At 36.5% G+C, this 27,826-nt stretch overlaps 1 protein-coding gene across 4 annotated transcripts in view; it reads right to left on the bottom strand.

The window, feature by feature from the left end:
- The window catches only part of HACE1 (HECT domain and ankyrin repeat containing E3 ubiquitin protein ligase 1), a 106,335-nt gene that overhangs the window by 12,121 nt on the left and 66,388 nt on the right, over window positions 1-27,826 (bottom strand). For all 4 annotated transcript variants that reach the window (XM_060419218.1, XM_004011242.5, XM_042253365.1 and 1 more), the window contains 8 exons: window positions 23,755-23,823; window positions 23,428-23,515; window positions 17,036-17,147; window positions 16,844-16,941; window positions 16,585-16,672; window positions 12,003-12,152; window positions 11,359-11,555; window positions 384-515 (listed from right to left, as the gene is read on the bottom strand). In XM_060419218.1, the coding sequence (XP_060275201.1) occupies window positions 384-515; window positions 11,359-11,555; window positions 12,003-12,152; window positions 16,585-16,672; window positions 16,844-16,941; window positions 17,036-17,147; window positions 23,428-23,515; window positions 23,755-23,823 (934 nt within the window). The remainder of the gene's footprint in view (window positions 1-383; window positions 516-11,358; window positions 11,556-12,002; window positions 12,153-16,584; window positions 16,673-16,843; window positions 16,942-17,035; window positions 17,148-23,427; window positions 23,516-23,754; window positions 23,824-27,826) is intronic.

Below are 27,826 nucleotides of genomic sequence, written 5' to 3'. Positions count from 1 at the left end.
TCTGATGCTGGGAGGGATTGGGGGCAGGAGGAGAAGGGGACGACAGAGGATGAGATGGCTGGATAGCATCACCGACTCAATGGACATGAGTCTGAGTGAACTCTGGGAGTTGGTGATGGACAGGGAGGCCTGGCATGCTGCGATTCATGGGGTTGCAAAGAGTCGGACACAACTGAGCGACTGAACTGAACTGATTCTAGTTATTACCCTTTAGAGAAGCACAATCACAAATCTTACAGCTCCCTAAACATGAACATTTTAATGGTTTACCATATTTTCTACATTATTCCATTCACTTTTGTGCAGTAAAATTATTTCTAAATTATATCAAGTGGAGTTTTGTTTTGTATTGTAACAGCAAAAGAACTGATGCTTTTCCTTACCAATTCGTATTCATCAAAAAGTTGTATGAGGGATGGTGGAATGAACATATGAAAGCCCTGTAGAAAAGCATTGATCTGAGGCTGAATGGCTCTTGTCATTCGCAGTTCAGTGACAAGCTGGACGTACTCCGCCTATTAAAAAAAAAAGGTTTCTGTGATTATTATTTTTTTAATTTCACATACTTAAGAGTTGACTCATTGGAAGAGACTGATGCTAGGGGGGATTGGGGGCAGGAGGAGAAGGGGATGACAGAGGATGAAATGGCTGGATGGCATCACTGACTAGATGGATGTGAGTCTGAGTGAACTCTGGGAGTTGGTGATGGACAGGGAGGCCTGGCGTGCTGTGATTCATGGGGTCGCAAACAGCTGGACGTGACTGAGCGACTGAACTGAACTGAACTGAAGATACTGCTGACCATTTCTCATTTTAGAAATAAAGGTTTACAATTAGTTTGGCACCAATGTTCACACATCTCAGCAAAAGAGTAATCTATCATTCACTAAGCTGTTTAGGCCAAAATCCTAGGAGTCAATCATCCAGGTTTCTCTCACAGCTTCTATCAGGGAGTGCTATCAGCTCTATCTTCAAAAAATATTCTCAGTCAGACCCTGTGGCATCACCTCCGCTGGCAGCACCTTGGTTCAAGCCATCATCTCTCACCTGGATATTAGACTATCTGGTGTCACTGCTGCCATGTTTGCCTCTGTATTGCTTCTTCTCCACATTAGAGCAACTTTTTAAACTATGTGTGTGTATATATATATATATTTTTTTATATATATATAATTCAGATCACATAACCCTCCTTTCAAAAACCCTACAATGACTTCCCATGACACTTGGAGTAAAGTTCAAATTCCTTCCCTAGTCCATAAGGCCCCAAACGACCCAACCTCTGCCTTACCCTCTCATCTCATTTCCTCCCACTTTCCCTTTTGTTCCCTCACTCTATCCCCCAAACACAGCTTGTTCAGGTCTCACCATCTGTATATTTACTGCTTTTTTTTTTTTCTTAAATGTCTCATTAGACTGTAATCTCTTTGCAAGCAAAGGTTCTGTTTGTTTACCAGTATATATCCTCAGCTCTTCCTCAGTGATCAGTGCAAAGAAATAGAGGAAAACAATAGAATGGAAAAGACTAGAGATCTCTTCAAGAAAAGAGATACCAAGGGAACATTTCATGCAAAGATGGACACAATAAAAGACAGAAATGGTATGGACCTAACAGAAGCAGCAGATATTAAGAAGAGGTGGCAAGAATACAAAGAAGAATTGTACAAAAAAGAGCTTCATGACCCAGATAATCACGATGCTATGATCACTCACTGAGAACCAGACATTCTAGAATGTGAAGTCAAGTGGGCCTTAGAAGGCATCACTATGAAAAAAGCTAGTGGAGGTGATGGAATTCCAGCTGAGCTATTTCAAATCCTAAAAGATGATGCTGTCAAAGTGCTGCACTCAATACGCCAGCAAATTTGGAAAACTTAGCAGTGGCCACAGGACTGGAAAAGGTTAGTTTTTATTCTAATCCCAAAGAAAGGCAATGCCAAAGAATGCTCAAACTACTGCACAACTGCACTCATCTCACATGCTAGTAAAGTAATGCTCAAAATTCTTCAAGCCAGGCTTCAGCAATATGTGAACTGTGAACAGACAGGGAGGCCTGGTGTGCTGCAGTGCAGGGGATAGCAAACAGTCAGACAGGACTTAGCAATAGCAACTGAACTGAACTGATCCTCAGCTCTTAAAAATGTGGCTGCTGCTTTCTGTTCAACAAATAAGGTGATGAATATACATTTAATAAATTTATTTAAAACACACTTTGAACTTGATCAAATGACTCAATTAAGTGCAGCCTATTCTGAGTTAAACAAGAACATTCTGAGTTATGGTAAGCTATTTTGACACATTTAAAATATGCATCATCAAGAATAGTGTCACTTAAAATTTAACTAGCAGTAAAAAAATGTATTTTGCCTCAAATCAAAGTGAATGACTGTATCTTTCTGTATACAAACCCTATCATTGTTATTATTCATGCGTGTGTGTGTGTGTGTGTGTGTGTGTGTGAGTCTTTCAGTCATGTCCGACTCTTTGCGACTCCATGGACTGCAGCCCACCAGGCTCCTCTGTCCATGGGATTCTCCAGGCAAGAATACTGGAGTGCCAGTTCCCATTATTATCCATACATTTTAAATTACCCATCTAAGTGAAACTTTAAGAATTAAAAGCATTATGTATATAGTTCTCACCTCCCAGGAAAGAATGCTCTAAACGCAGAGAGAGAAAACTTATTTTAGGCCCCTTCTTTTAATCTTTTTCTGGGGGTTATTAATCTGACACAGTTCCTCTCAATCCCTAAAAAATACCCACAGGCACTGAGCCAACACGTTGTATGACTCCAGCTATGAATTCTCCATACATCTCAGAGCTACAGGATTGTCACAATGGATTGCTCACAGCTTTCCCCAATCCTGCATGGCTCTTTCTGCAATCTGGCATGGGGAAAGCTACTATCTATTACCATCTATATAGCACACTATTCAATCTACTTTCACTCCAAATCCCACTCCCAACCACCCAAAGGTTTTTCTCCACTGAATAGGAATTAATCAGATTCTACAAGTTACATCCAGGTATTTAGAGAGAGGGGGACATAGAAACGTGTGCCAATCAAACAGAAACACAAACTGAATCTTGAGGATCCAATCTAAGAAATAAAATATACACATAATAACTACCAATGATTTTTGCACTAACACATGATTATCTTTTAATTTAATTTGCCACTGCATCCCATTTTTATCTGAATAGTACACACTTTTCTATCAATTAATTCCTATTATTTCCACATACATTGTTTTAAAAAATTAATTTTCACAAATATACTATTTCCCACACTTATTTTTATAGCTCTGGCCCGTAGTTATTGGATATCAATTTGTGAAAAATCAGTTCCTTCAAATCCCAGTCTCCATATTAATTTAAATATGGAAAAATCTTGGTCTAAGTTATTTCTCAGTAAAATAATAAAATCCTAGCTAGCACAAATTCTTCTGAGTTGTTTAGTAAAGTGAGAGTTTTCAGATAGCTGAAAGATAAGTGTTTAATAGGACAAAAATCTAAATCCAACTGTTTCTAAAATGTTTCCCTGCTTCCTTACAGAACACATCCTCAAAGACAGTAACACATATTAACATGTTCTTGATAATACAATTATTACTATGAACATCAACTATCACTATACACTAACATTTTTACTATTCATACTGTGCAGAAATACTACACTGGCTACAGTCCCACCAGCTACAAAGGCCAAGTGACTCACCCCCACATTTCATGCTCCTGAGTAACTACATCAAATATCTTAAATGCTCTAAGGAAACAGTCAACATGTAGATGACCAGCAGTCCACAAAACACTGGCATAAAGAGTTGCTCAAATAAACATGAAATATAAGTGAAACCTAAAATCTCGCTTAATTCTAAGGTATTTAAAGAGATGACATAACTCAGGGGTGAGGGATATTTTATCACCAACAGATAGCACATCCTAGGAGTCGGACACAACTGAAGCGACTTAGCAGCAGCAACAGCAGCAGGAATCATATTTGTTCCTACCTGAGTTTTGTTAATCCTTTGAGGGCATAAAATAATACCAGATATCACAGAATTAAACTGGAGAATTAACTATACTAAAGAACGTGGTGAAATAGCTGTGATTATAGAAAGTTTTCAACTTAGAAAGTCTCACTCAGCACAGGCAACTGAGTCAATTCCTAGGCAGGCTGATAAAACGTCAGAGGTCCTCCCGGAGGAGAAAGGGGCCTGGGGCTCTTGAAGTGGAGATGGGGTCTGGGATTCTCAAGGAGGAAGAAAGGACAAACATCTTTTCTCTACATTCTTTAGTCTTAGTCACATAAAATGTTTTTCTCTTTAAGCCTGAAACTGATGATTACACAACAAACAACTCAGCTTAAACTATGTACTAAGCATTATATAACAACACTGTATCCTGCTTGAGGACAGTTTCTCCTTCCTGAAAACCTTCTGGCTAATCCTGTTATCTTAAAATGTAAATTATGGGAGTGGGTCTAGTAAGATCTTTACAACCTTGAGACATTCTTTTGATTTACTGTAATAAGCAATTTTAAAAAGTACGTAACTCCCTTTTCTAAGACTAGTGAATGGGGCACTCTCCGTCCCTCTTCTGATGTTAATGTCAGACGCTTTCTCTGTCCCTTTTCATACTTTAATAAAATTCTGCTATACAAAAGCTCTTGAATAATCAAGTCTGGTCCCTGGTCCCGAAGCTAAATCTTCTTCAGAGATCACAAATCCAACATTGTTCACCATAAGCTATCATAACAATAAAAAAGAGCCTTAGCAAATTCTTTCAAGCTCAACCCCCAGCCTCATAACTGATATAAGATAGGTAAGCAAAAAATAACTGCAAAGGGAAAAAATAAGAACAGTAAGATTGAGACTCAGTTTTCAGATATAATATTCTAGTTAAACTACATACATAGTTACAGAAACATTTTGTTTTAAAATCTAGCCTTTTGCACCTATGGAATGAACAATATCATCCCTTGAAATCTTCCTTAAAATGTTAACTTCTTTTCAGGCTTTGAGTCTAAATTATGTCTTTTTACGAGGGGTAGTGGTAATGCTGAAAACTGACACCTTTTTTAAAAGCTATTTTTCCTCTTGAAAATTTTTTTCACTACGCTTCTTAAAAGATATACTTACTTAACTAATAGTTAACTTTTAATAGTGAAAGCAAGGTGTTCTTATCCCCCTCGAAGTAAACTGATAAACTTGGACACACCTGTAAAATTGTTTGAAATAGTTATTTTTAGTTTTAAATGAACAGTTTAAATGGCATTATAACTGGCACAATGCAATTCACTGTTTGAATATAAATCCTTTAACAATAAAAGCTTCTTTCCTGGGCTTATCCACTTGATTACTATTGCTATCATATGTAAGAGTTCTTACTGAAAATTTCTTCAGGGAAAACTCAAAAGACACCAGGTTTCTTCTGCATGAATAAATAGGTATAAGAAAAGAGAGGCACATTTAAACAATGTAACATTTTCCAATAATTTATCCTTTACCAGTATATTATTTTTAAGGTCACAAATTAAGCTATAAAGATTGATAGTATGATAAATATCCTATTACTTCAGTTTCCTTGGAACAAATTCAGTCATTGAAAACAGTGATTCTTCAGATTACCATTACATGGATTTGGTGATTTTTGAAGTGAATTTTTAGAATATATGAAATGCAAAGAAAAATATATTCTCCATTGTTGACAAAAAGATAATTTAAAAAGATAATTTACTAAAGATAATTTAAAACCCGAATCGAAAAATATACTCCATATTGAGAACCTTAGACCTAAACTGTTTTAAAAGTTTTCAGAGTATTAAAAGATCTTTCATAGTATACTTTTCTGAGGACACACCTAAGCAATCCACTTTAAGTCAATAATCTATATAGAGAAGTTTCAATTTTTTACTAGTACAGGCATCAAATGTGTCTGTATGTGAAATAAATCAAATGATACCGACAATAAAATATAATAATGAGTACACACACAGACTGGGCTTCTCCGATGACTCAGAGAGTAAAGAATCCGCCTGCAATGTGGGAGACTTGGGTTTGATTCCTGGGTTGGGAAGATCCCCTGGAGGAGGGCATGGCAACCCACTCCAGCATCTCTGCCTGGAGAATCCCCATGGACAGAGAAGCCTGGCGGACTACAGTCCATGGAGTCGCAAAAAGTCAGACACGACTGAGCACAGCATAGTTAACATACACACTGAGAACAACCAAATAAAAATGAAATGGAGGAAAATATACCAAGTTTTTAAAACTGAAGTGCAGTTGATTTATAAAATGGTGTTAGTTTCAGGTGTGCAGCAAAATGACTCAGTTACGTATGTGTGTGTGTGTGTGTGTGTGTGTGTGTGTATTCTTTTTCATATTCTTTTCCATCATAGGTTACTACAGTATATTGAGTATAGTTCCCTGTGCTCCATTGTAGGTCCTTGTTGTTTATCTGTTTTATATATAGTAGTATGTAACTGCTAATCCCAGACTCCTAATTTATCCCTCCCTCCCTCTCCACCTTTAACCTTTGCTAATCATAAATTTGGAAAGCATACTAAATTTGTATTTGTTACCTTGTTCATATTCACTGCCTCAGTAGATAAGAGACCCAGCAGTTACACAACCATACAGAACTCGATTTAAACTGAGGGTCTACCAGTCACCAATTTTAAGCCCTTAGACAGTTACTTAATTTCTAAAGAAATATAGTGTCATAGTTACAAGCTCAGGCTTGAAATTTATAGACTGTCTGGATTCACATCCACCATTTATTACCCTGCAATTTGGAGGAAAGCAATTTAACCTTGCCATGCTTGTTTCCTCACCTGCAGAAATGGGTATCTAGATCTCATATGATTGTTTAAGCTAATACAAATAAAACACCTTTAACAGTGCCTAGCACATTATAAGCACCTAATAAATATCACATGCTTTTATTATTAAAGCTGTTTCTACACTAAAAGAATAGAAATAATTACCTCAAAAGGTTGTTACAGTAAATGAGAAATGCACAAAGAACATGGCTCAAATACATAAAATACAGACTCAACAGGCAGTGGTTATTACTATCCCTAGAAAATACAAATGCTATGATGAGGTTAATGGCTAGGAGGATAACGATACCACTTGTCATTCTGGAGCCCATCCACCTAAGCAGCTCATCCTCCAGTTCTTTTTCACCTTTCCAAACAGCTAGTATGGATACCATGTTCCATAAATTCTACATCTTAAAAAGCTATCTCATTTTCTGTATCCTTGCTCCCACTGTCTTATAAAATCCCTTGTGCATGCTCCCCAACACCAATTCTACCATCACCTATCAGTTGCCCTGACTCCCATATTGCCCCATTTCAACTCATTCTTCACAATCCAAGCTGAGATTAGTGCTGTTTCCCTTTAAAAAAAAAAATTAAACAGAAATTCAATCATGTCATTGCCCTCTACAGCATCTGCAATCATCCTCTAGCCTTCAGAGTAACTTTCAAATTTATAATGGTGGATGCAATGTCTTTCAGGATTTGGCCCCTGTCTACTTCCTCCACCTCATCCTCTCCTATTCACTTACTTTGCAATCTAAGCTAACATCTACAACTCTGACCTACCTGTGCTTACAGAAACATATCACGCTCTATCATCTCTGTGCTTTCCTATATGCCCAGAACGTCTCTTTCTCCCCTTCATTACTCCTATCTGATCACTTAATGCTTTTCCTCTGCAACTCAATTTCCATGCTATTTCTTTTTTTTTTTTTCCATGCTATTTTGTACATTCCCTGATATCCTGTCCCATCTTTCCTCACTTTTTTCCCCTCCTACCCTGAATGAACTTTATGATCAGTAGGGTAAAGGTGTTAACGCTTAAAAGCCACAAAGCTTACTCTTCAGTTCTAAGAAGTAGAACTGGGTCTAACAAAAATATTTCATTCCTAACACCTTTTGGTCAAGAATTTAAAACTGAAAATGAAAAGTGAAAGGAAAAAGCTCTTCTTTAAAAAGCTGAAAACACCATTTAAATGTAAATGTTAATCCCCTGGTAATTCAGTCATTTTCTAAAGTGAAACGAAAGGGGTTTTTTTTCCTCTAGATTTTAAAACAAATCACAGATAAAAATTAAATTTAAAAGAGCATTTTATTTCAAATGTGGAACTGATATATATTGTTCTTCCTATATTATCTGTATTTATTAATGTACCTTTTTTTAAACAAATGTATTTTGCCTATTTGGTTTCAGTCTATAATTACCAAAGCCTTTCAATAAAACAGGAATAAATGACTCCCCCATGTGGAGACCAGCTTACATAGACTTTTTTCTTACTAACAAGCTTGGCAAATCATTTAAGATTCAATATGCTTACAAATTCTGAAGTTGACTCCAAATGTGACAATTATAACTTTACATCTATAAAGATAAATAAGTAAAACGCTGGCCCTAGAATAACAAAAATTCATGACAGAAATATATGTTAAAAATAACATGTCTAAAGAAGACAATGTGACATTTTTACTTGTAAACTGAATTCTAAATCAAGTGATCAATTTAAGATATTTCTAAAGATTTTTAATTTAGAAAATCAGCTTGCTTATTGCTTACTGCTAATATTAGAAACTGAAAAGGCTCAATTTATTGTGGCAATTGTTTATATTAGAAAAACAAAAGTTGAGAACTAACATATTAGTGACTGAGATCCTCTGTTACCGAAGCTCATCGTGAGAAAGTAACACTGACAAACATACACCACCACGTACGTGTAAAACAGACAGCTAGAGGGAAGCTGCTATGTAAGACAGGGAGCCCAGCCTGGCATTCTGTGATGACCTACAGGGGTGGGCAGGGTGAGAGGAAGGCTCAAGGGGAAGGGGATATACATATAGTTATGACTGATTCACCCTGTTGTATGGCAGAAACCAATACAACATTGTAAACCAATTATTCTCCAATTAAAAACAAATACGTAGTTAGCCTGTCACTAACAAAACAATGCCAATAGTGTAATGTTAAACTTAGAAACAAAACTTACAAGGTTTTTAATGTTACAGGATTATTCCAGCCTCAGGCTAGACTATAATCAAGAGTATAACCATAATGTAAGTGTATTTGTTATTATTTATTTAAAATGTTCCTTTGTTCTAAATTCCCACAGAAAGATACAAAGGGAAAAGAATTAAAAAACATATTTTTAAAATATAAACAAAAATCACATCAAAGTGGGAGGGACGCTGTTAGGAGATATAAGTGTCAACATAGCTATTTACCACACAATTGCTAACAAGCCTTTATACTTCCTCACATAAAATGTATCCAAGAGGAGTGACAGATCCACCTACCAAACAGTGTATTCACAGACAGGAGTCAGGTAAGAGGGTCTCCCATGAAAAGCAATCTCTTGGTTATAATGAAGATTCTATTCTATGACTTAATTACCCCTGAGAGGAAGTATTCAGTGTAAAATAAAATAATAAATGCACCATGAGTGTGTGTGTGTGCTGAGTTGCTTCAGTCATGTCTGACTCTTTGCAACCCAATGGACTGTAGCCCACCAGGTTCCTCTGTCCATGGGATTTTTCCAGGCAAGAACACTGGAGTGGGTTGCCATGCCCTCCTCCAGGGTATCTCCCCAACCCAGGGATCAAACCTACATCTCTTATTTCTCCTGCATTGGCAGGTGGGTTCTTTGGCACTAGTGCCACTTGGGAAGTACTATGAGACAGACAATCTAATCATTAGATTTTTAAAAATATTTCCATTCACTGACAAATCCATCAATTTAATTTTGCTATTTTAATAGCATTTTAATCTTCTAGAGCTAAACATATTCATTATATTAAAAATATATTAAAAGATCTTCCCTAATGTGGTTAATTTTGCTAACAGGATGAAGAACATTAGACTTGAAACTAGGAGACCTGGGTTTTGGCTCCAGCTGTACCATTAACTTTTCAGACTTCAGTGTCTTCATGTGTAAAATGAGAGGGTAGGCCAAAATTAGTAAGTATAAATATGTAAAAACTTAGCTCCTGATTTTATTTTCCAAAAGTAAATTTCATATATTTTTTTAATATGTATAGTATCTAAGTTTCAAAAAGTAAAATTACATAGATAACTTAGGTCTTCATTCCTACAGATATGTGAAACCCATAAATCTATTTTTATAGAAAACTATTCAATAAAAACTAATGTTTGGGTTGTGTGTGTTTCAGTTTACCAAATGCTGGTACCAATTCTGCATGGAAGGTATTATTCCAGTTATACAGAATAGAAAACTGAGGCTCAAAGAGGTTAAAATATGGCCAAGTCTTTAGGCCTTTAAGAAAACAAACAAACAAAAAATTATATTAGATCTTTAGTCTACAAAATGATTCAATGATTATTATTTTATAGTTAGCTGATCCTGAAGCAGTCTTGGAACTAAAATCCAATGAAAGGAAAGGAAAAAGGTTTTAGTTCTGTTTTACCATAAGTTGCTACTGGTAAGTGCTGCTGCTGCTGCTAAGTGACCAAACTGGAATTCCAAAATCAGATTTTCTGACTCTCAATTTCCTAATTTATCAAAACATAAAACATATTTTGGAAAAAAAAAGGTGAAAGTGAAAGTCACTCAGTCGTGTCTGACTCTTTTGTGATCCCATGGACTATACAGTCCATGGAATTCTCCAGGCCAGAATATTGGAGTAGGTAGCCTTTCCCTTCTCCAGGGGATCTTCCCAACCCAGAGATTGAACACAGGTCTCCCACATTGCAGGAGGATTCTTTACCAGCTGGGTTACAAGGGAAGCCCGTATTATATATTAAAGTAATATAACTTTTAACAGTGTAATTTAAAACGTGCACCAAGTTTTTAAAACTATATATACAAACAGGAGATATAATAATAAATAAAAATAATCAAGGTATAAAGTTAAAAGAAAAATCAAATTCAGAGGTCTAACAAAATATACTGGATCCCAACAGTGTGTACAAAGTTTAAACACTGGAATTTTTTCTCTGTGTTAGAACTCAATATTTTACTTTTAAAAGATGAAACAGTGATTTAGTGCAAATATATTGATGTGAGTTTGTATTTCTAATCGCATGTTTTGACATGCACATTCCCAACTTACACAATCAACTGAACTGTGCTCTAGGTTGCTTAAGAAACTGCCTCAGGATATCTAACACAGCACAGAAATGATCCTTTATAATTTGAAGTTTATTTGATGGTTTAGTCAATTTAAATATTTTATCTGCTATAAATGTTACAAAACTCTTAACAGTAAAAGTTTTTCTAGCTAGTGCTAAGACTTTACAGCAATTAGCAAAATATCAGGGCTAAGTTACCAACAATGGTTAAGGTAAAAATGTGAATACTTACTTTGTTATTTTGCGTTACAAGAATACTTCCACCCCCGGGTTTCAAGGGCACCTCTTCCATTGCTCCAAACACATCAGTCTCAACAGAAAAAGTTAATTCTAGGCCCAAATCACTAATATCATTATCTAAAATCCATTGCAAGTTTTTGGCATATTCTGGATCAATGGATGCCACATCTTGGTAATTCACGGGAATACCTAAAAATGCAAACATACAGCAGTTATATTCTAAATGTTTCTGCGTTTCCTTATCTGTTTAATGGTGAAACACTGCCCTCTACAGATACTCTGTAAAACTGCAAAATATTATAATCCAATTCACAGCATGATTTAAATGAACACTAATTCCTAAATTTGGAGGTCTGTAAATTTAAGCTTATGTTACTGCCACATTTCTACAATTAGCCTTTATAATTGAGAAAGAGATTTTTATCAAAAATGTAGATTATTTTTTCCTCTCCCTCAGGCCCTCAAATGCCTTACATATACAAACAGCAAAATAGCAGGAGCAGAGCAAAATAACATCAATCAAATAAATCTCCAATCAAAATAAAAATTACTCACCCAACTGCCAAGGCTTACTTAGCTTTCTCTATTTAAAAAACACTTTAAATATATGTCTATGAAATAACAATAGAGCCATACCAAGAATGTGCTTATAGAATGATCTCGTGAAGTAAATGTTCACCAGTTGCCTATGGTTCAGAGCTAATCCCAAGATCTGTCCAGCAAACCGGAAATAGTTCAAATGATCAGGATTTACAGAGGAGTTGCTATTGGGTTGAAAAGTTGTTCCTATTAAAATCAAGATAAAATAATTTATTTTTAAGATTATGTACAAGAGAGATCATTTCAAAGCAGGTAAATTATTAGTTCACAGACAACTTCAGCAAAGCTAAGGTTACATTGTGCATAAACTTCCATAAGAACATTCTTTGTGGAATATTTAACAGTGGAATTGAAAATACTAAAGATAATCATTAATTTTCATATACGTATCAAAGTAAGCCTGTGCAGACAGAAAATTTTAGAATACTTTTCACTGAAGGTAGCTGGAAGATGTGTCAGAGAGATCCTAGAAACACATAAACACACATTTTCCCAAGCAATGTGGAAATAACTATTTAGGCTGTGAATTAGGGCAGACATTGTCTCATTCGTCTATACATGCCCAGCGTAACAGGTGTTCACCTCATTTTGTTCCTCAAAGAATAGAGCACTGTAAGAGAATAACTAAAATTTCTAAATGTAAAATTGTTTCCATCATAACAAATAAAACAAGTTTGAATAGGTACCACTGAGGTAGAAAAGTTAAAACACTATCAGTAATAGTTACTATTGCCAGACTCTAGGGCAATGGAGTGCAATTCCATTTACGTGAAAAAAAAAAAAAGGCCTGGAAACAGATAGTGATGAATGTACTTAAGGCCAGTGAAGTATACACTTCTAAATGGTTAAAATGGAAAATTTTATGTTATGTATATTTTACCACAATAAAACAGTCTCAAAAAAAACACAACAGTGCAATGGAAAGACCTAAACAGCAAGATCTCAATCCTCTTTTCTTATCTTTTCATGTGATCACTACCTCAAATTACAAATTCTCTCATCCACTCGACAAATACTTAAGATCATGCTATTTACTTCTCTTCTAGGCACTTGGGCAAAAAGAAAGAATAACCGATAAATCTAATGAAATAACATCTAAAATAAGTAAAGGAAAAGCAAAGTATTGGAAAGTAAAATGTTTGGTTATTGAGCACACATTTTTGTTTGTTGGCCAAATTCATTCAATACCCCTCGATGAGCATCACCTCTAACCCCTGCACTGTGCTGGGAACTAAAGACATGAAAGTGACCGAGACGAGGGCAGTCTCTGTCTCACGTGCGGGATGACGTGACAGGTACACAAGTGAAACCTGACTCAGCAGGAGCATACATAATCTCTTTGTGCTTCGCTGGTCTTTATCAGTGCTGGCACTGGACTAAATTACCATGGCCAGTAAGTTTACTTAAATGTAAGGTACATATATGGATACTTAAAGCTGAATGACTTAAAAGACCACTGTTAAGTATCTTTTGAGAATCATTCCCAGTCACTTTTGGTATCAAAAGTCAAAGCAAAGTTTTGTGAGATGAAGAAACACTTCAAAGACAGAAAAAAATATAATTTAAAAAATAACAATATTCTGAAAATAATCACAATTTTACCTATTTCCCCTCGTAAGTCTGTACATAACTTAACAGGAAATCTGATTTATCAAAAAGAATAGATACAGAGAAATCAAAAGAACAAAAAGGAAATAAGGGGGAAAGTCTTCAGGAAATGCGTAAGTTTTTAACTTGATGATGAACTAAGATAGAATATAAAGTGTATGTCATGCTTTAAGTTCAAATCCGTAAAACTGTGACATTTCATCATCTCAGAAAAAACCTATTCAGTAAGAAAATATCATTTTCACAGAATAGTAATAATAGCCCCTAATATTTATTTTTGATTTCTATGTGCCAGGCACTGGACTAAGCATTTTTATACATCAGCTGATTTCCCACTACATTACAAACCACAGGTACTCACCATTTTCAAATAAGGGAATTGAGCTCCAGAAATATTACATTTGCAAGCCCAAGATCACAGCAAAAAGGACAGCATAAGGATTGACATTCAGTAGAACACACCAAAGGCACTGGTCCCTCCCCTCCACTATTACTGCTCTACAGTAAGCATCTCAATTTAATTAGAAAGCATGTTTTAAAGAAATTACTGTATACATTTGGTCTACCCAAGCATCTCCCGTATTTGGGAATCCTAAATGTAACTTTCTAGAACAAGATAATGTTTTCACCTACTTTTAAATTTATTAATATAACCCCAAAGAGAAAACCTATATGGCTTACAAAAAGGACGAGTCACAAACTTTATGGTCTAAACACATGGTGCTTCAACATATTATCTGCTATAAATCTGTAGAGTAAGTGGTGGTGATGGTTTAATATCTAAGTTATATCTAACTCTTGCAATCCCATGGACTATAGCCTGCCAGGCTCCTCTGTCCCTGAAATTTCCCAGGCAAGAATACTGGAGTAGGGTGCCATTCCTTCTCCAGGGGATCTTCCTGACCCAGAGATCAAACCCAGATATTCTGCACTGCAGGCTGTCTTCTGCATTACAGGCAATTCTTTACCAACTGAGCCAGCAGCAATGAGTAAGTACATCTGAAGTGAAATCTAATGATTTCACACCAAATGTATTCTTCAGACATGAAACTAAAGAGACAGCTCAGAATAACGGACTATAAAGACAAGACATAAATCTAAAATACAATGTCTCAATATTAAAAAGCAGAAATATTACTTTGCCGACTAAGGTCCATCTAGTCAAGGCTATGGTTTTTCCAGTGGTCATGTAGGGATGTGAGAGTTGGACTGTGAAGAAGGCTGAGCGCAGAAGAATTGATGCTTTTGAACTGTGGTGTTGGAGAAGACTCTTGAAAGAGTCCCTTGGACTGCAAGGAGGTCCAACCAGTCCATTCTAAAGGAGATCAGCCCTGGGTGTTCACTGGAAGGACTGATGCTAAAGCTGAAACTCTAATACTTTGGCCACCTCATGCGAAGAGGTGACTCACTGGAAAAGACCCTGATGCTGGGAGGGACTGGGGGCAGGATGAGAAGGGGATGACAGAGGATGAGATGGCTGGATGGCATCACCGACTCGATGGACGTGAGTATGAGTGAACTCCAGGAGTTGGTGATGGACAGGGAGACCCAGCGTGCTGCAATTCATAGGGTCACAGAGTCGGACACGACTGAGCAACTGAACTGAACTGAATGCTAAATCTTGCTTCAGAGATTAGGCCTAAATAGCTAAACCAGGGCTTCATCAAATTTGTCATAAAAATCACAAAGATGCCAATTTATCTCAGAGAAAATAATCAAAAGGTTACAGAATTAAAGCAGCAAGTCCCACATTCCTAAATAATTTCAAATACACCAAGTGTATTTGAGGAGCCCATCAAACAGGTGAATTCCTGTAGTTCCCTAGCATCATGAAGCCCAGCCCCACTTGCTCCTCTTACAGTCATCCTTCTTATTCAGTGGAGATTTCTGCTGGCTTGGTTGAATGCAATCAGAAACTATAATTAATGAGACACTCTCCTCTTACACAAAAATTTAAACAGAGAAAGAAAAATTTTTCAGAAAATAAAAGCAACTGTACAAAGCATTTAAAAACTGAAATCCTACCTTGACTTGAATGTAAGTCTTAAGTTAGAAAACTTTCAGGTATATCTTATACACATGAGGTGGTAATCATCTCCATTTAGTCTACAATGTATGTGTGTTAGTCGCTTAGTTGTGTCCGACTCTTAGGAATCCATGGATGCAGTTCAGCAGTCTCCTCTGTCCATGAAATCCTTCAGGCAAGAATACTGGAGTGGGTTGCCATTCCCTTCTCCAGGGGATCTTCCCCACCCAGGAATTGAACCCAGGTCTCCCACAATGCAGGCAGATTTCTATACCGTCTAAGTCACCAGGGAAGCCCTTTAGCCTACAATATCAAATCGTAAGTCTGTAGGCAGCAAACAACATTTCAATAAGGAAGAGTCTTTTATCTGTATTACATGATTAAATAAAAGCTTTTTAGTTACCACGTCAATCTTTTAAAAGGACTGAAAACAAAGTTACTATAGTAATGTAAACATACTATAAGTTAAGATTTAATACAATGACTTCTAGACTTGCTTTTAATGATCAAAAAACTTCCAAGAGTTGGAAACTCATATACGGTTAGCAAATTTTAATTTTCCCAAACAAGGACTTACATTTTTTTAAAAGTTCATCTACTAGCACCATTTTATAAAAGGAAATTTTAATTCAAGAAAAATAGACTAAAGGACAAGCCTTAAATTGAATAAATTTAGCTTTATTTTACAAATAACTGATGAAAACTTCCTTGAGGCCAGCAACAGTAGTTGAGATAACCATTTGAGAACCAACTGCTTACAGAGGAAAGAATGCTATGCTGAGTCAGGTTCTACTCATGATCCTACCACTCATGAATGGCTATCATAGACAAAAACTCTGAATTTCAATTTTCTCATCTATCAAAAGGGAACGGTCACCCTAGCTTAGAAGGCTACTGTAGAAATCAAAGGATAAAAGGCACTGAAGTAGTGCAGTCTGAAAATGTGACAATCACAGAAGAAGTCATCTAAACTGTACAACTTACCATCAGCTGACTGGGTAAACAAAGCATAATCAGGATTGACTATCTCATTAGACAGAATATCAAACCACTCACGGACAACACCTTGACCCTGAGTTCAAGAAAATAAGATTAAGTATCAACAGAAATATAATGATGAAATTTTTTCTAAATTATAATAACATTAAATTTCTTCCATTATTAATTATATATTAAACTTTATGCAAGGGCTTTTCAATCTTTTATAGACAGTGATCTTAACAACACTTATTTATACACCCACCATGCCTTCTTCTCCATGGAACCGTACAGCAATTCCTTGCTTTAGCTTTGCACAATTTGCTTTTGACACAACTTCACAGCTACTCCTAAAAATAGAATCTAAATATGTAGCAGTGGTTAATTTTACATACTAAAATTTACAAAAACTAGTATTTTGTGCCTTACACACACATCACTTGATTTCTAAACGTACCTCTATGAACCAGCAGGATATCACTTTCATTCACTGGCCTGTGCACCATGTCTGAATCCGGCTGTCCTGAGTGCAAATGTTCATAGAACCACTCACAGCGATCTTTAAATGGCTACCCCAACAAATAACAGTGAAATATGTTAGCAGGATTTCAGTCACTTAGCTATCAGATTTACTTAACTAGCATTCTAAATGTCCTTTCTACAAACAATCATTCTTATACATTTATAATTAGTTCTAAATAATGTTCTGACATTTCATCTACTATTCACAAAAAGGCCAATCTAAGTTGAAATACTTTGACTACCTAGATAGTGTATTTCTTTTAATTCCCTGCATTATCTACAGAAAAGACTTGATAAATTAAAAGAATTTAATATCAGACACAGAATTGAACACACACTCAATTTCTTTTAAACCCCAAAAGGTTTGTAAGAATGAATTTCCATATCTAGAAAAATTATGTTGCATATTCCATTTAATACTCCATGAAAACAATCTTTACACCTAATTCTAACTTCTATCCTTCGAACATATGCAGCAACTAAAATGGAACTGGTTAAACTGTTTTTCTGTCCTTCCTCCCCCCTAAAAACTGAAAAATAAGATCCTGTGAACAGTTAAGATAGTCTCTACCTTTCATTCATTTGCCAGATATGCAAACTGTAAGTGATCTGTATTTTATTAACCTGAAAGTATTACTGAGTACCTAGAATGTGCGGATACTTCAGGTAACATGAGAGCTGTAAACATTTCACTGCTAGAAACTGTTCCGTATAAAGAGATGAGACTAACACTGAAACAATACAACACATTTAATGATACCAAGTTCTAAACAGTAATGTACAGATCACAGTGCACTAAGAATTCTGAGACTGTGCAGATGAGTGGAGTACAAAGGCTTCATGGGATCCTGGTCTGAACCAGGACTTACAGGTGGGTAGGATCTGCTCAAGCAGGAGGAAAAGAAAGCACACCAGGCTAAGGGAGACAAGAAAAAAGGCACAAAAGAAACCATGTCCCCCTGGAAGATGCAGTGAAGGTGCCAGCATAACCCTATATATATTGAAGGAAATAAGTTTTTGTAAGTAAATCAAGGACACAATTATGGATTCTTTGAATCAAGATACAATGGCCACTGAAGGTACCTGGTCAGAGAAATAGCATGGTAAACTCAGTAATTAACGTGAGAGTAGTACCAGGATAAAGGGAGGCCATCTACACAGCAGCTGAAATACTAGTAATTGAGTGATATGGTCCTGGTCATGGTAAGAAAGAACAGTAAAGAAAATCTGAAAGACATTACTCCTTTAAGAGAAGGTCTCTAAGGACAGAACTTTACATCAGAAATAGCTTAGAGGAGGAACCTCCTGCCCCAGCACTATCTACCCCAATTCCTAGAAGGTACTCGTGAAGATAACAAATGAGATCTTATAAATTCTTAATTTAAGGCTAATAGGGATATAAGTACTAAGAGCTTGGAAATAAATACTGGAATGTTCTGCAGGTGAGACACTGGAAAGAGTCATGAATGAAGATAATATAGGAGACAAGGTAATCTCTCATGTTCAAGAGATTAAAGATACAGGGACACACACCAAGAATGGAGAAGTTTATGATCACAGGTCAATACTGAGAATTTGCTTATTACCAAATGATACACACAGCTAGAAAAGTCAAAGGAGAATCACGGTGCTGCAATATCAGAAAAGGCAACAGTTTCAAGAGATAAATATGATCAATACCCAACACCACAAAGAGGTTCTCTCTCATGCAATTTTTAGGACACCAGTAAATTTCTTTATCTGAGCTAAATATTAGTTTTGCTTCAAAAGACTTAAACACCACTTTTAACCAATTCTTAATAAAATATTTTTATGAAAATAACTTGTGCAATATTAATTTTTACCTTTTAATATCTGTTCTTCCAATAAGAAAAAATGTTCCCTTTCCAAAATTAAATGTATAATTTTATCCATACTTCTAGAAGTTTTCCACATTTTGAATAAAATGTTGCTACTGTTATATTCATTACTGGGTATATTTCATTTTTAGTACACAGACTAGAATGTTAAGTGCTTGACATTTTAATGCTGATTATTCCTAAAATCTAGGTAAACGAGGAGAAACCATTACACAGAAGTAATGTATTTAAATACGGGCTTTGAATTTTGATGAACAATGTTTTGAAATCCTAGATCTATCACTACTAGGTTTGTGACCTGAGGGGAATTACCAATCCTCTCAGAACTTCCTACATGTAATCCTCTCAGTCTTCCTACCTGTAAAGTGGGGGAAATCATACCAACTTGGAAGGGCTAATTCTGAGGATTAAATGAAGACAGTTATTATTATAATCATAAATTAACTAATGTTTATTAAAGCACCTATAAGTCAGGTACTATTTTAAGCATTTAACATGCATTTTCACATATAACCTTTACAACACTCCGAGAAAAAGGGACTCATCATTATTATCCCCATTTTACAGAAGGGAAAAAATGCAGCACCAAGAGGTTAGGTAATTTGTGCAAATACTCAGCTCCCAGAATCCTAACTCTGGCCACCTGATGCGAAGAACTGACTCATTGGAAAAGACCCTGATGCTAGGAAAGATTGCAGGTAGGAGGAGAAGGGGACAACAGAGGATGAGATGGTTAGATGGCATCACCAAATCAATGCATGAGTTTGAGCAGGCTCCGGGAGTTGGTGACAGACAGGGAAGCCTGGTATGCTGCAGACCATGGGGTCGCAAAGAATCGGACACGACTGAGCAACTGAACTGAACTGAGAATGCTAACAGATACTGCTCTTATCACTCACACCAACATTAAAATGACTGCAAATAAGTATTTTAAATGACAGTAAACCTATTTGCCATTATAAGAGATTAAATATTAAACTCTATCCTTTATCTAGAAAACGAGAACCAGTTTTAAAATAAACACATACGGCAACTTTTTTTTAAAAGTAATTCAAATGTAACATTAAAAGGTACAAAAAGCTAGTAAGTTATCTGTTAAGATCAAAATATCTCAACACATATATGTACATATGCCTACAAAACCAAAGGACACATTTCTGTATGTAAACTTTCTGAGTACCTGTATTTCCATAAAATAATTCACAAAACAGGACTGATAACAGAGGTTCCTCTTAACAGTGTTTGTACAGCAATACAAAATGTCTCTCCCTTTAACTACCAGGCCACCTAAAAACCACCAACAGAAGAAGAAGTCAATCTCTTAGCAGAGGTAGTTGTTTTCACTTTTTTCTGTCATAGCCTCCAGTTTCTTAGTATAGTACAATGGTGTCTTTTTCCCCCTAATGTGAATAAGTTGCTAACATGATGTCCAGACAGTCCTAGAAAATACTTCACTGTATATTTCCTACAGATAATTCATCTACATAAGCAGTTCACAATCATCAAAATCAGGAAATTAACACTGCTATATTATTATATCTAATCTTCAGACCCCCATTTCAAGTTTTGCCAAGTTCCAAATAATATCCTATATAGCATAATGACTCATGAACTGTATTTATTAATAGCTGTCTCTTTCATTTGGCACAGTTGTTCTGTGCTTTCTTAATTTTCAGGACCTACATTTAAAGATTGCTTATATTGTAAGTTATATTGTAGAATGCCTCTCAATTAGAGTTAGTCTGATTATTATGGTGTCACAGAGAATGGGACACAACATAGTGACAGAATAACAACAATCATGATTTCCCATGATTAAATTCAGGGTGTGTATCTTTGTCAACCATATCTAAGAAGTGATGCCATATTCTCAGTGCTAGCACACTGATACGTCTGCTGGGATCATTGCCAAACTTTTCCACTGTAAAGTCCCTTTTTAATCTTTGTAATTAGTATTCTAAAAAGAGATACTTTGAGATTATAAAAATATACCACCCTTCATCATAGTTTCCACTTATTCATTAATCCTTTCACTATAGACTTACAACCTTCAATTTTATTTGCAGTATTTTGCCATCATTATTTATTTTGATGTTCAGATTATTCCAGATTTGGCCACTAGAGTCTATTCAAGCTGCTTCTGAATCATTTTGACACAACCTCATCATTCATCATTCTTTCAACAACTTTCTTGCATGATAAGATGATCCAGGTTCATCTCACACTATCCCTAAATTAGCCATTTCTCCAACAGGCCCTAGTCTACTGAGAATGGTATTCAGAGGCCAAGAAGTGGGGTCCCAGATTTGCTATATCTATCTACCGACATTGGAAACTCTTAAGTTCACACTGGTATCTCCAATTCTAATTCAACAGTACATGATTCATTGTTTTCCTCCATCTTTTAACTCCTTTCTCCAACAGTAAGACACTAGGCTTCCATTATCTTCACTAATTCAGTCAACTGCCCTCCCTCATACATAATCAATCTTCTGTCACTGATGTGGACCATTCATTGCATACACACCCGATGCCCCACTCAAGCTCTGTTACTCAAGTTCTGTCAAACTACTCTGAGCAACTATCACCAGCTTGCACACTGGACATCCTCCATATACTGCTCCAGCTCAAACACTCTACGCTGAGCTCCTCTTCCACACATACACCCTTCGTTAGCACGTCCAAGTTCCAACACCTCTCACTGGGCCCACCACTATGCCATGTGGACATATGTATTGGTTAGGTGACAAAACCCCCTCTGTGAGTCAAGAAGGTGGATAGCTAATCCAGATGGTTTTTGAATGAATCATTCAGGAAGGGAAGAGGGAAAACGAAGTGAAAAACAGAGACAATATTAGAAATAACAAACTACCTCTTTCAAAAAACTTAAGTTTCTTTTACCTATAATCACATTTACCCTAGATAATAGAGTAGATTAAGAAAATGAATTTAAGAACCAGAGAAGATTTTTTAGATTCTAGTTCCCCCACTAAGCAGCTGAATGACATAAACAAGTTATTCAAACTCTTCAGTAAACAAGTAGCTATATCACATGATTGGTATGAAAATAATCTATATAAAACCAATGTATGGAACCTGACCTAAAGTTAGCATTCAATAAATGTAAGTTATTACCACTACTTTCTCTTTTATATCATCATTATTAAACAGATGCCAAAGAAGACCTATATACATGTGTATAATTTTATAAGGCTTAGTTCTTAGCTTTTTTTAATTATTGAGAGGGTCACTGTCCCTGAAGACATTTTAAAACACCTATAGCATTTACCTTATGACTAATAACCAAACCTTTGCCTCCAGGCTAGCCTACATTTCACACAAATTATTTCCTAAAACTTTGACAGGATCATGTTAGTCTCCTGAAATAAAGTTATCAGTGGCTCCTGACAGTCTAGCAAATGAAAATTCTTCAATGTGGCAATCAAGGTTTCATGTAGTATTAACCCTAATCTACCTTCCCAGAATTATATCTCATTCCTCACCTACACAAAATTCCTGCTTTAACCAACTTTTCCATCTATATGCCCTAACCCATATCTTGGCTAGAATGTTCATCTTCCCCATTTATTTCTATCAAAAATTTGCATGTTTTTCAAAGTCTAGATTAAAATCCACTTCCTCTTTAAAATCTCCTTTGACTACAGCAGCCAAACGTAAGCCCTTCCTTCCTCAAAATCCTGAAGAACTAGGTAAAACTGTGATACTACAATTATACAGGTACATTTATTATCTCCCCTGCTAGGCTGAATTAAGATCCCTTTGGAGATATAACATATGCTTTTGATCTCCAAAACAATTACCACTTATTGAATATATATACCAGTCACTATTTAAAACATATTCTTCACAACAGAGGTTTTATGAAGTTAAATAGTCATTATCTCTGTTTTGTAAATGAAGATCTCAAGGCTCAAGAAAGTTAGAAAGAGGCCCGAAGTCACATAGCTGATAAGTAGCAAAATAAGCTTTTCCCAAGCATGTCTTATAAAAAATGAGATATACGGAATGAACCCTTGGGAAGGAAAGCTCTCAGGTCAAATAAGTTTGGAAGATTAACAAAGTTAAACCACTGTATTTACCAAAGGGCTTCCAAAGTCTTTAGTAAACTGCTGATATGCTTTATAAATCCCCAACAAGGCATTTGTTTATTTCCCAAATGTATTTGGGGATAAAATCCCCAAGAACCATTGCCCTTACAGGATTAGTGTTCCATTTAAGGAATGTGACAAGGTGCTATCTTTGCACACAGTAGGCACTCAACATACATTTCTTAAATTTACTCTTCATACAAAAGGAACACACGAGGGTAATGCCATATACTAAAGAATAAGGTAATGTCACTTCACTTACAGCAGGTTGTCTCTAGTAATCACTCTACTGAATAGTGTTCAAATTAAAAACTTAATTTTCCTTAGACAGGCTAAAGAGAGATTTTAAAAAGCACTACCTGTGCCTTTATGATATGCATGAATCTTGACATCAATTCAGGACATTCGAGAAGGAAGTGAAAGTGGTCAAATATAATCTTGGGATTCCTAAAAGAAAAACATGCCGTGCTTGTTAAATGGGAAGGATGAGTAGCATTAAGTGACATATAAATTTAGACACACAGATATTGAAATAGAATAAAAATACATATTAATCCACACCTACTATCTCATACTTGTCACTGAACATTTTTTAGATAATAACAAGTAATATTTTTTCTGTTGAGATAAAAACTGTAAGAAAGAAAAAGTTACAAGAGCAGTCCATTAAACCAAGGAGGTTTTACCTGTTAACAAAGCATTTTAAAACTTCATCATGTTTGCAGACAAATTCAATGAAACGGGGCGAAGTCATTCTGTGAAGGGTGAAAAACAATCAGAACACAGAGACAAAAGTTGGTGATATGGTAAATTTGACTATGTATTGAATTCGACTGGCTTCTAACCAAAAAAGAAAATGGGGTCTGGTTTTTCTTTATAGACTCTGAGGCATGCCAATTTATAATGTGAAATATATAAATATATACACACACTCATATAGATGATAAAATAACTTCATTAACAGATGATACAAAGTGACTTTTTAAAAACCTTGAAGTTTTAAGTATCTCTGTTTCCAACATATAATTAAATGATCCTATACAAAGTAACATTCACCATCCTACATGTTAATAACACATATGGATGTTTAAAACTCAAATATTCTATACTAATTTCAGATCAGTTCAATGAGTATCCTGAAGATTAGAATAGAACCAAAACAGCAAAGTATTATTTATTTCTGCAATTACAAAAAAAAAATTATAGCTTTTCTTCATCAGAAACTGGGTTTTCTCTACTTTGTAATGCAAGTACCTGACTTAAGGCTTGGTTGGTGAGGCATCCACTTTAAAGACAGCTATCTTGACTAAACACAATGCCAGCCCCACAACTAGATAAAGAGACAGAATGCCTCCCACTGAGGCTCTTGTGTTTAGAGATTTTGGTTAACTTTGATAACTGACCATTTGGATCACTTGACTTTTATTTTTCTCATACTTTATATTCCTACTCTTATGTTTTAAATTCATCAATAAAAAGTGAGTCCTCAAAACCTTTCCCAGGTGGCGGTAGTGGTAAAGAACCTGCCTGCCAATGCAGGAGATACAAGAGATGTGGGTTTGATCCCTGGGTTGGGAAGATCCCCTGGAGAAGGGTATGGCAACCCACTCCATTATTCTTGGGATTCTCTGGACAAAGATTTGAAAAATAAAAAATAATTAGAAGATTACATGATGACCATATAATTAAAGAGAAACAGAGTGTCTTGGGATATGATTCATTCATGTCATGATAGGGCCTGATAGCTCAGCTGGTAAAGAATCTGCATGCAATGCAGGAGACCATGGTTTGATTCCTAGGTTGGGAAGATCCTCTGGAGAAGGGATAGGCTACCCATTCCAGTATTCTGGTGGCTCAGCTGGTAAAGAATCCGCCTGCAATATGGGAGACCCAAGTTTGATCCCTGGGTTGGGAAGATCCCCTGGAGAAGGGAACGGCTCCCCACCCCAGTCTTCTGGCCTGAAGAAAACTATATAATCCATGGGGTCACAGAGAGTCGGACACGACTGAGTGATTTTCATTTTTCAAAACCCGAGTGCCTCTCCACCCTCAACCCCAGGCTTATGTGCACTTTTTCTTGCTCCCTCTACAACAACCTTGCTGTGTGGCCCCAGGTGCACCATGTAATTTCCAGGTCCTAGAAGTAATAAATCTTTCTCCCTTCAAAGGTTTCCAATGGTTATTGCTGAAGGACATCTGTAATCATAAGAATTAAGGATTAGTCCAGCCACAACACTGGTTATTGATAGGTGGCGACTGGCATATAAAACAGTTGGCATAGTCAGCAGAACTGCATGATTACCACTGCAATAAATCAAAGGGAATGCCTGTTAGCTGTAGCTTGCTTACTACCACTTAACTCAGGTGAGTAACACCATCTGGGAAAAGAGTACCACTTGCTGAGGGTCTGACTTACTGCGACGTGCCTTTACATAGTGCCTATCACGTGTTGCCTGAGGCATCCAACCCAAAAGGTCAAGGATGCCATAATCCAACAATCTCAGAGAAGTGTGATCAAGGCCATATGGTCTAATGAGATGATGAGACCACTAATTATAAAGACCTTAATTGACTATTAATGTGTGTGAGGGTCCTCCATACCTCAAGGCCAAGAAGAGCCAAGGAGTGCGAACTGGATAGCGAGACTATCACCACTACCCGAGGAAAGGCTCCGGCTAAAGGCACAAGAAGATTCCCTTAGGTGAGGAGGAGAGACTCCCACATGCAACCACGGAGTCAGTGGGTTGTGCCTAGACTATGAGTTCTAACCTAGAAGAGTAAAATAGCCTCACAATTGAAACCAATGGCATCACCAGAGAAGACTATGGACCCCATGTCACTACTTCACTCACTACCATTGCTCTTTGTCCCCTAAGCCAATGGGACAGGGAGTCCAATCTCTGGTATAAAGCTGCTAAAAAATGAACGGACAAATTAAAAAATTCTAAACCTCTGGTGCCAGTGCCTCCTGGGAACCCTGAGGAGATACACTAGCTCTTTGATCAACACAAAACCTCCTGGCTGCTTCCTGGGCATTTTTCAACGTCATGCATGCTAATATGCTAAGAATTGTATATTACATTTCAGGCGCCTGGAAGCTTTTCCCAAGAGCCTGAGCATATGATGCTAATAGAGGCAGACCACCATTCTGGAATGCTCCTTTGGGACACCCTGCAAAGGAAAGCAGCCACCTACAATGGGGCTCACCGTGTTGTCATCTAAAATTTTCCAGTAACAACACATAAGATTAAGGTAAAAGGAAAAAAAAAAAAAAGAAGTTGAAACTGAGATCAAAAACTACTCTTTAACTGACAGAGGATAAGATGGTTGGATGGCATCACTGACACAACAGACATGAGTCTGAGCAAAGTCTGGGAAATAGTGAAGGACAGGGAAGCCTGGCGTGTTGCAGTCCATGGGGTGGCAAAGAGTTGGACAAGACTGAGCGACTGTACAAGAAGAACAGTAGTCTAATACAAATCCTGACCCACTTTCCACTTTCTCTTACAAAAGGCAGAACCTGGAAACATTCCTCATGAGGCTTCCCTGCTGCCAAATCAAAAGGTGACAGGGTCATCAAGGCTGTGAGGGAGGAAAGAAAGGGACACGAGAAGGCAAAAGGCCCCCAGACCCACCGATATTCATTACCAGGGCACTGCCTCCCCTCACCTGGGTATTTAATACCTGACCCTATGCCAACTTTTCCATCATAGTGATCCCTGCTAAGGCTCACTGTGAATGGAAAATATTAAGATGAGGCCCATCTCCTGCTGCACAAAATTGGCATGTTCCAATGAGTTCACCATGTCCATGACCAAAGTGACCAAATTGATTGCCTCTTCATTTTTAACCCTGGATAAGCCCCATTTGACCCTGAGTCCAGAGAATTATTTTTACAGGACACTCATCCTAAGTAGAAGGTAGCCCTACTATCTTTTGTTGGGATATGAAAATCATCCAAAAGGCACTAAAAATCCTAGGAGGAAACTTACATTCTTCCTCTGTCCCTGAAGATGTAAGTCTCATCATGTCTCTGAAACATAAATATCCAAGAAGGTAACTAAAACTCTGACCACAATCACCAGAGACTGAAGGAAAAAGTGGGAGGGAAAGAGGTCTTTTAAAATATAAACTGTTGTAAAATCTCTCTTACTGAAAATCTAGTCCACACCCTCCTGAAGATAACTTACCAAGACAAATACAAATCTTAGAAGTCTTCTCCACAAATGCTAGTAAAAAGCTCTAGTCACAGGAGAAGGTAACCTTAACTTGTTCCATCTGCCAGACACAATCTGGACTCAAAGGTAATCTACAAAATAGAAAGTTGTATACTGTTGCACCTGATTCACAGGGAAAATTTTGGAATGGAAACTACAGGGTGGTTCTGTCTGGCTGCACGTTTCTGTACGCCTATGGATATATGTTACATGCAAGTGACTTTTTTTCTCTCTCTCTGGATAGTATTGACAAAATTAATTTGTAAAAAAGCTGTATTTAATTGGCTTAAAAATAAATACTATGAATTAAGTATTCTGAAAATCAGTAATACAGTAACTAATCCAACAGTTTTCAATTCCATGTGATCTGGGATAATCTTCTATAAATAAAAGGTAGTTTAAGTTTGTTAGTTCAATTAAAAGTCATGTCTCAAATTTATCAATATCAGCTATAATACAGACATGCAGCTTTTATTCTACTTGGATTTACTATTCAAATAAGTTCATGTTATCTAGATTACAAAATTTGTCAGTAAGAAAA

Source organism: Ovis aries, chromosome 8, assembly GCF_016772045.2.
Source record: "Ovis aries strain OAR_USU_Benz2616 breed Rambouillet chromosome 8, ARS-UI_Ramb_v3.0, whole genome shotgun sequence".
NCBI lineage: Eukaryota > Metazoa > Chordata > Mammalia > Artiodactyla > Bovidae > Ovis > Ovis aries.
Note: the sequence above shows the minus strand (reverse complement) of the source record. Positions and strands in the feature narration are given on the sequence as shown.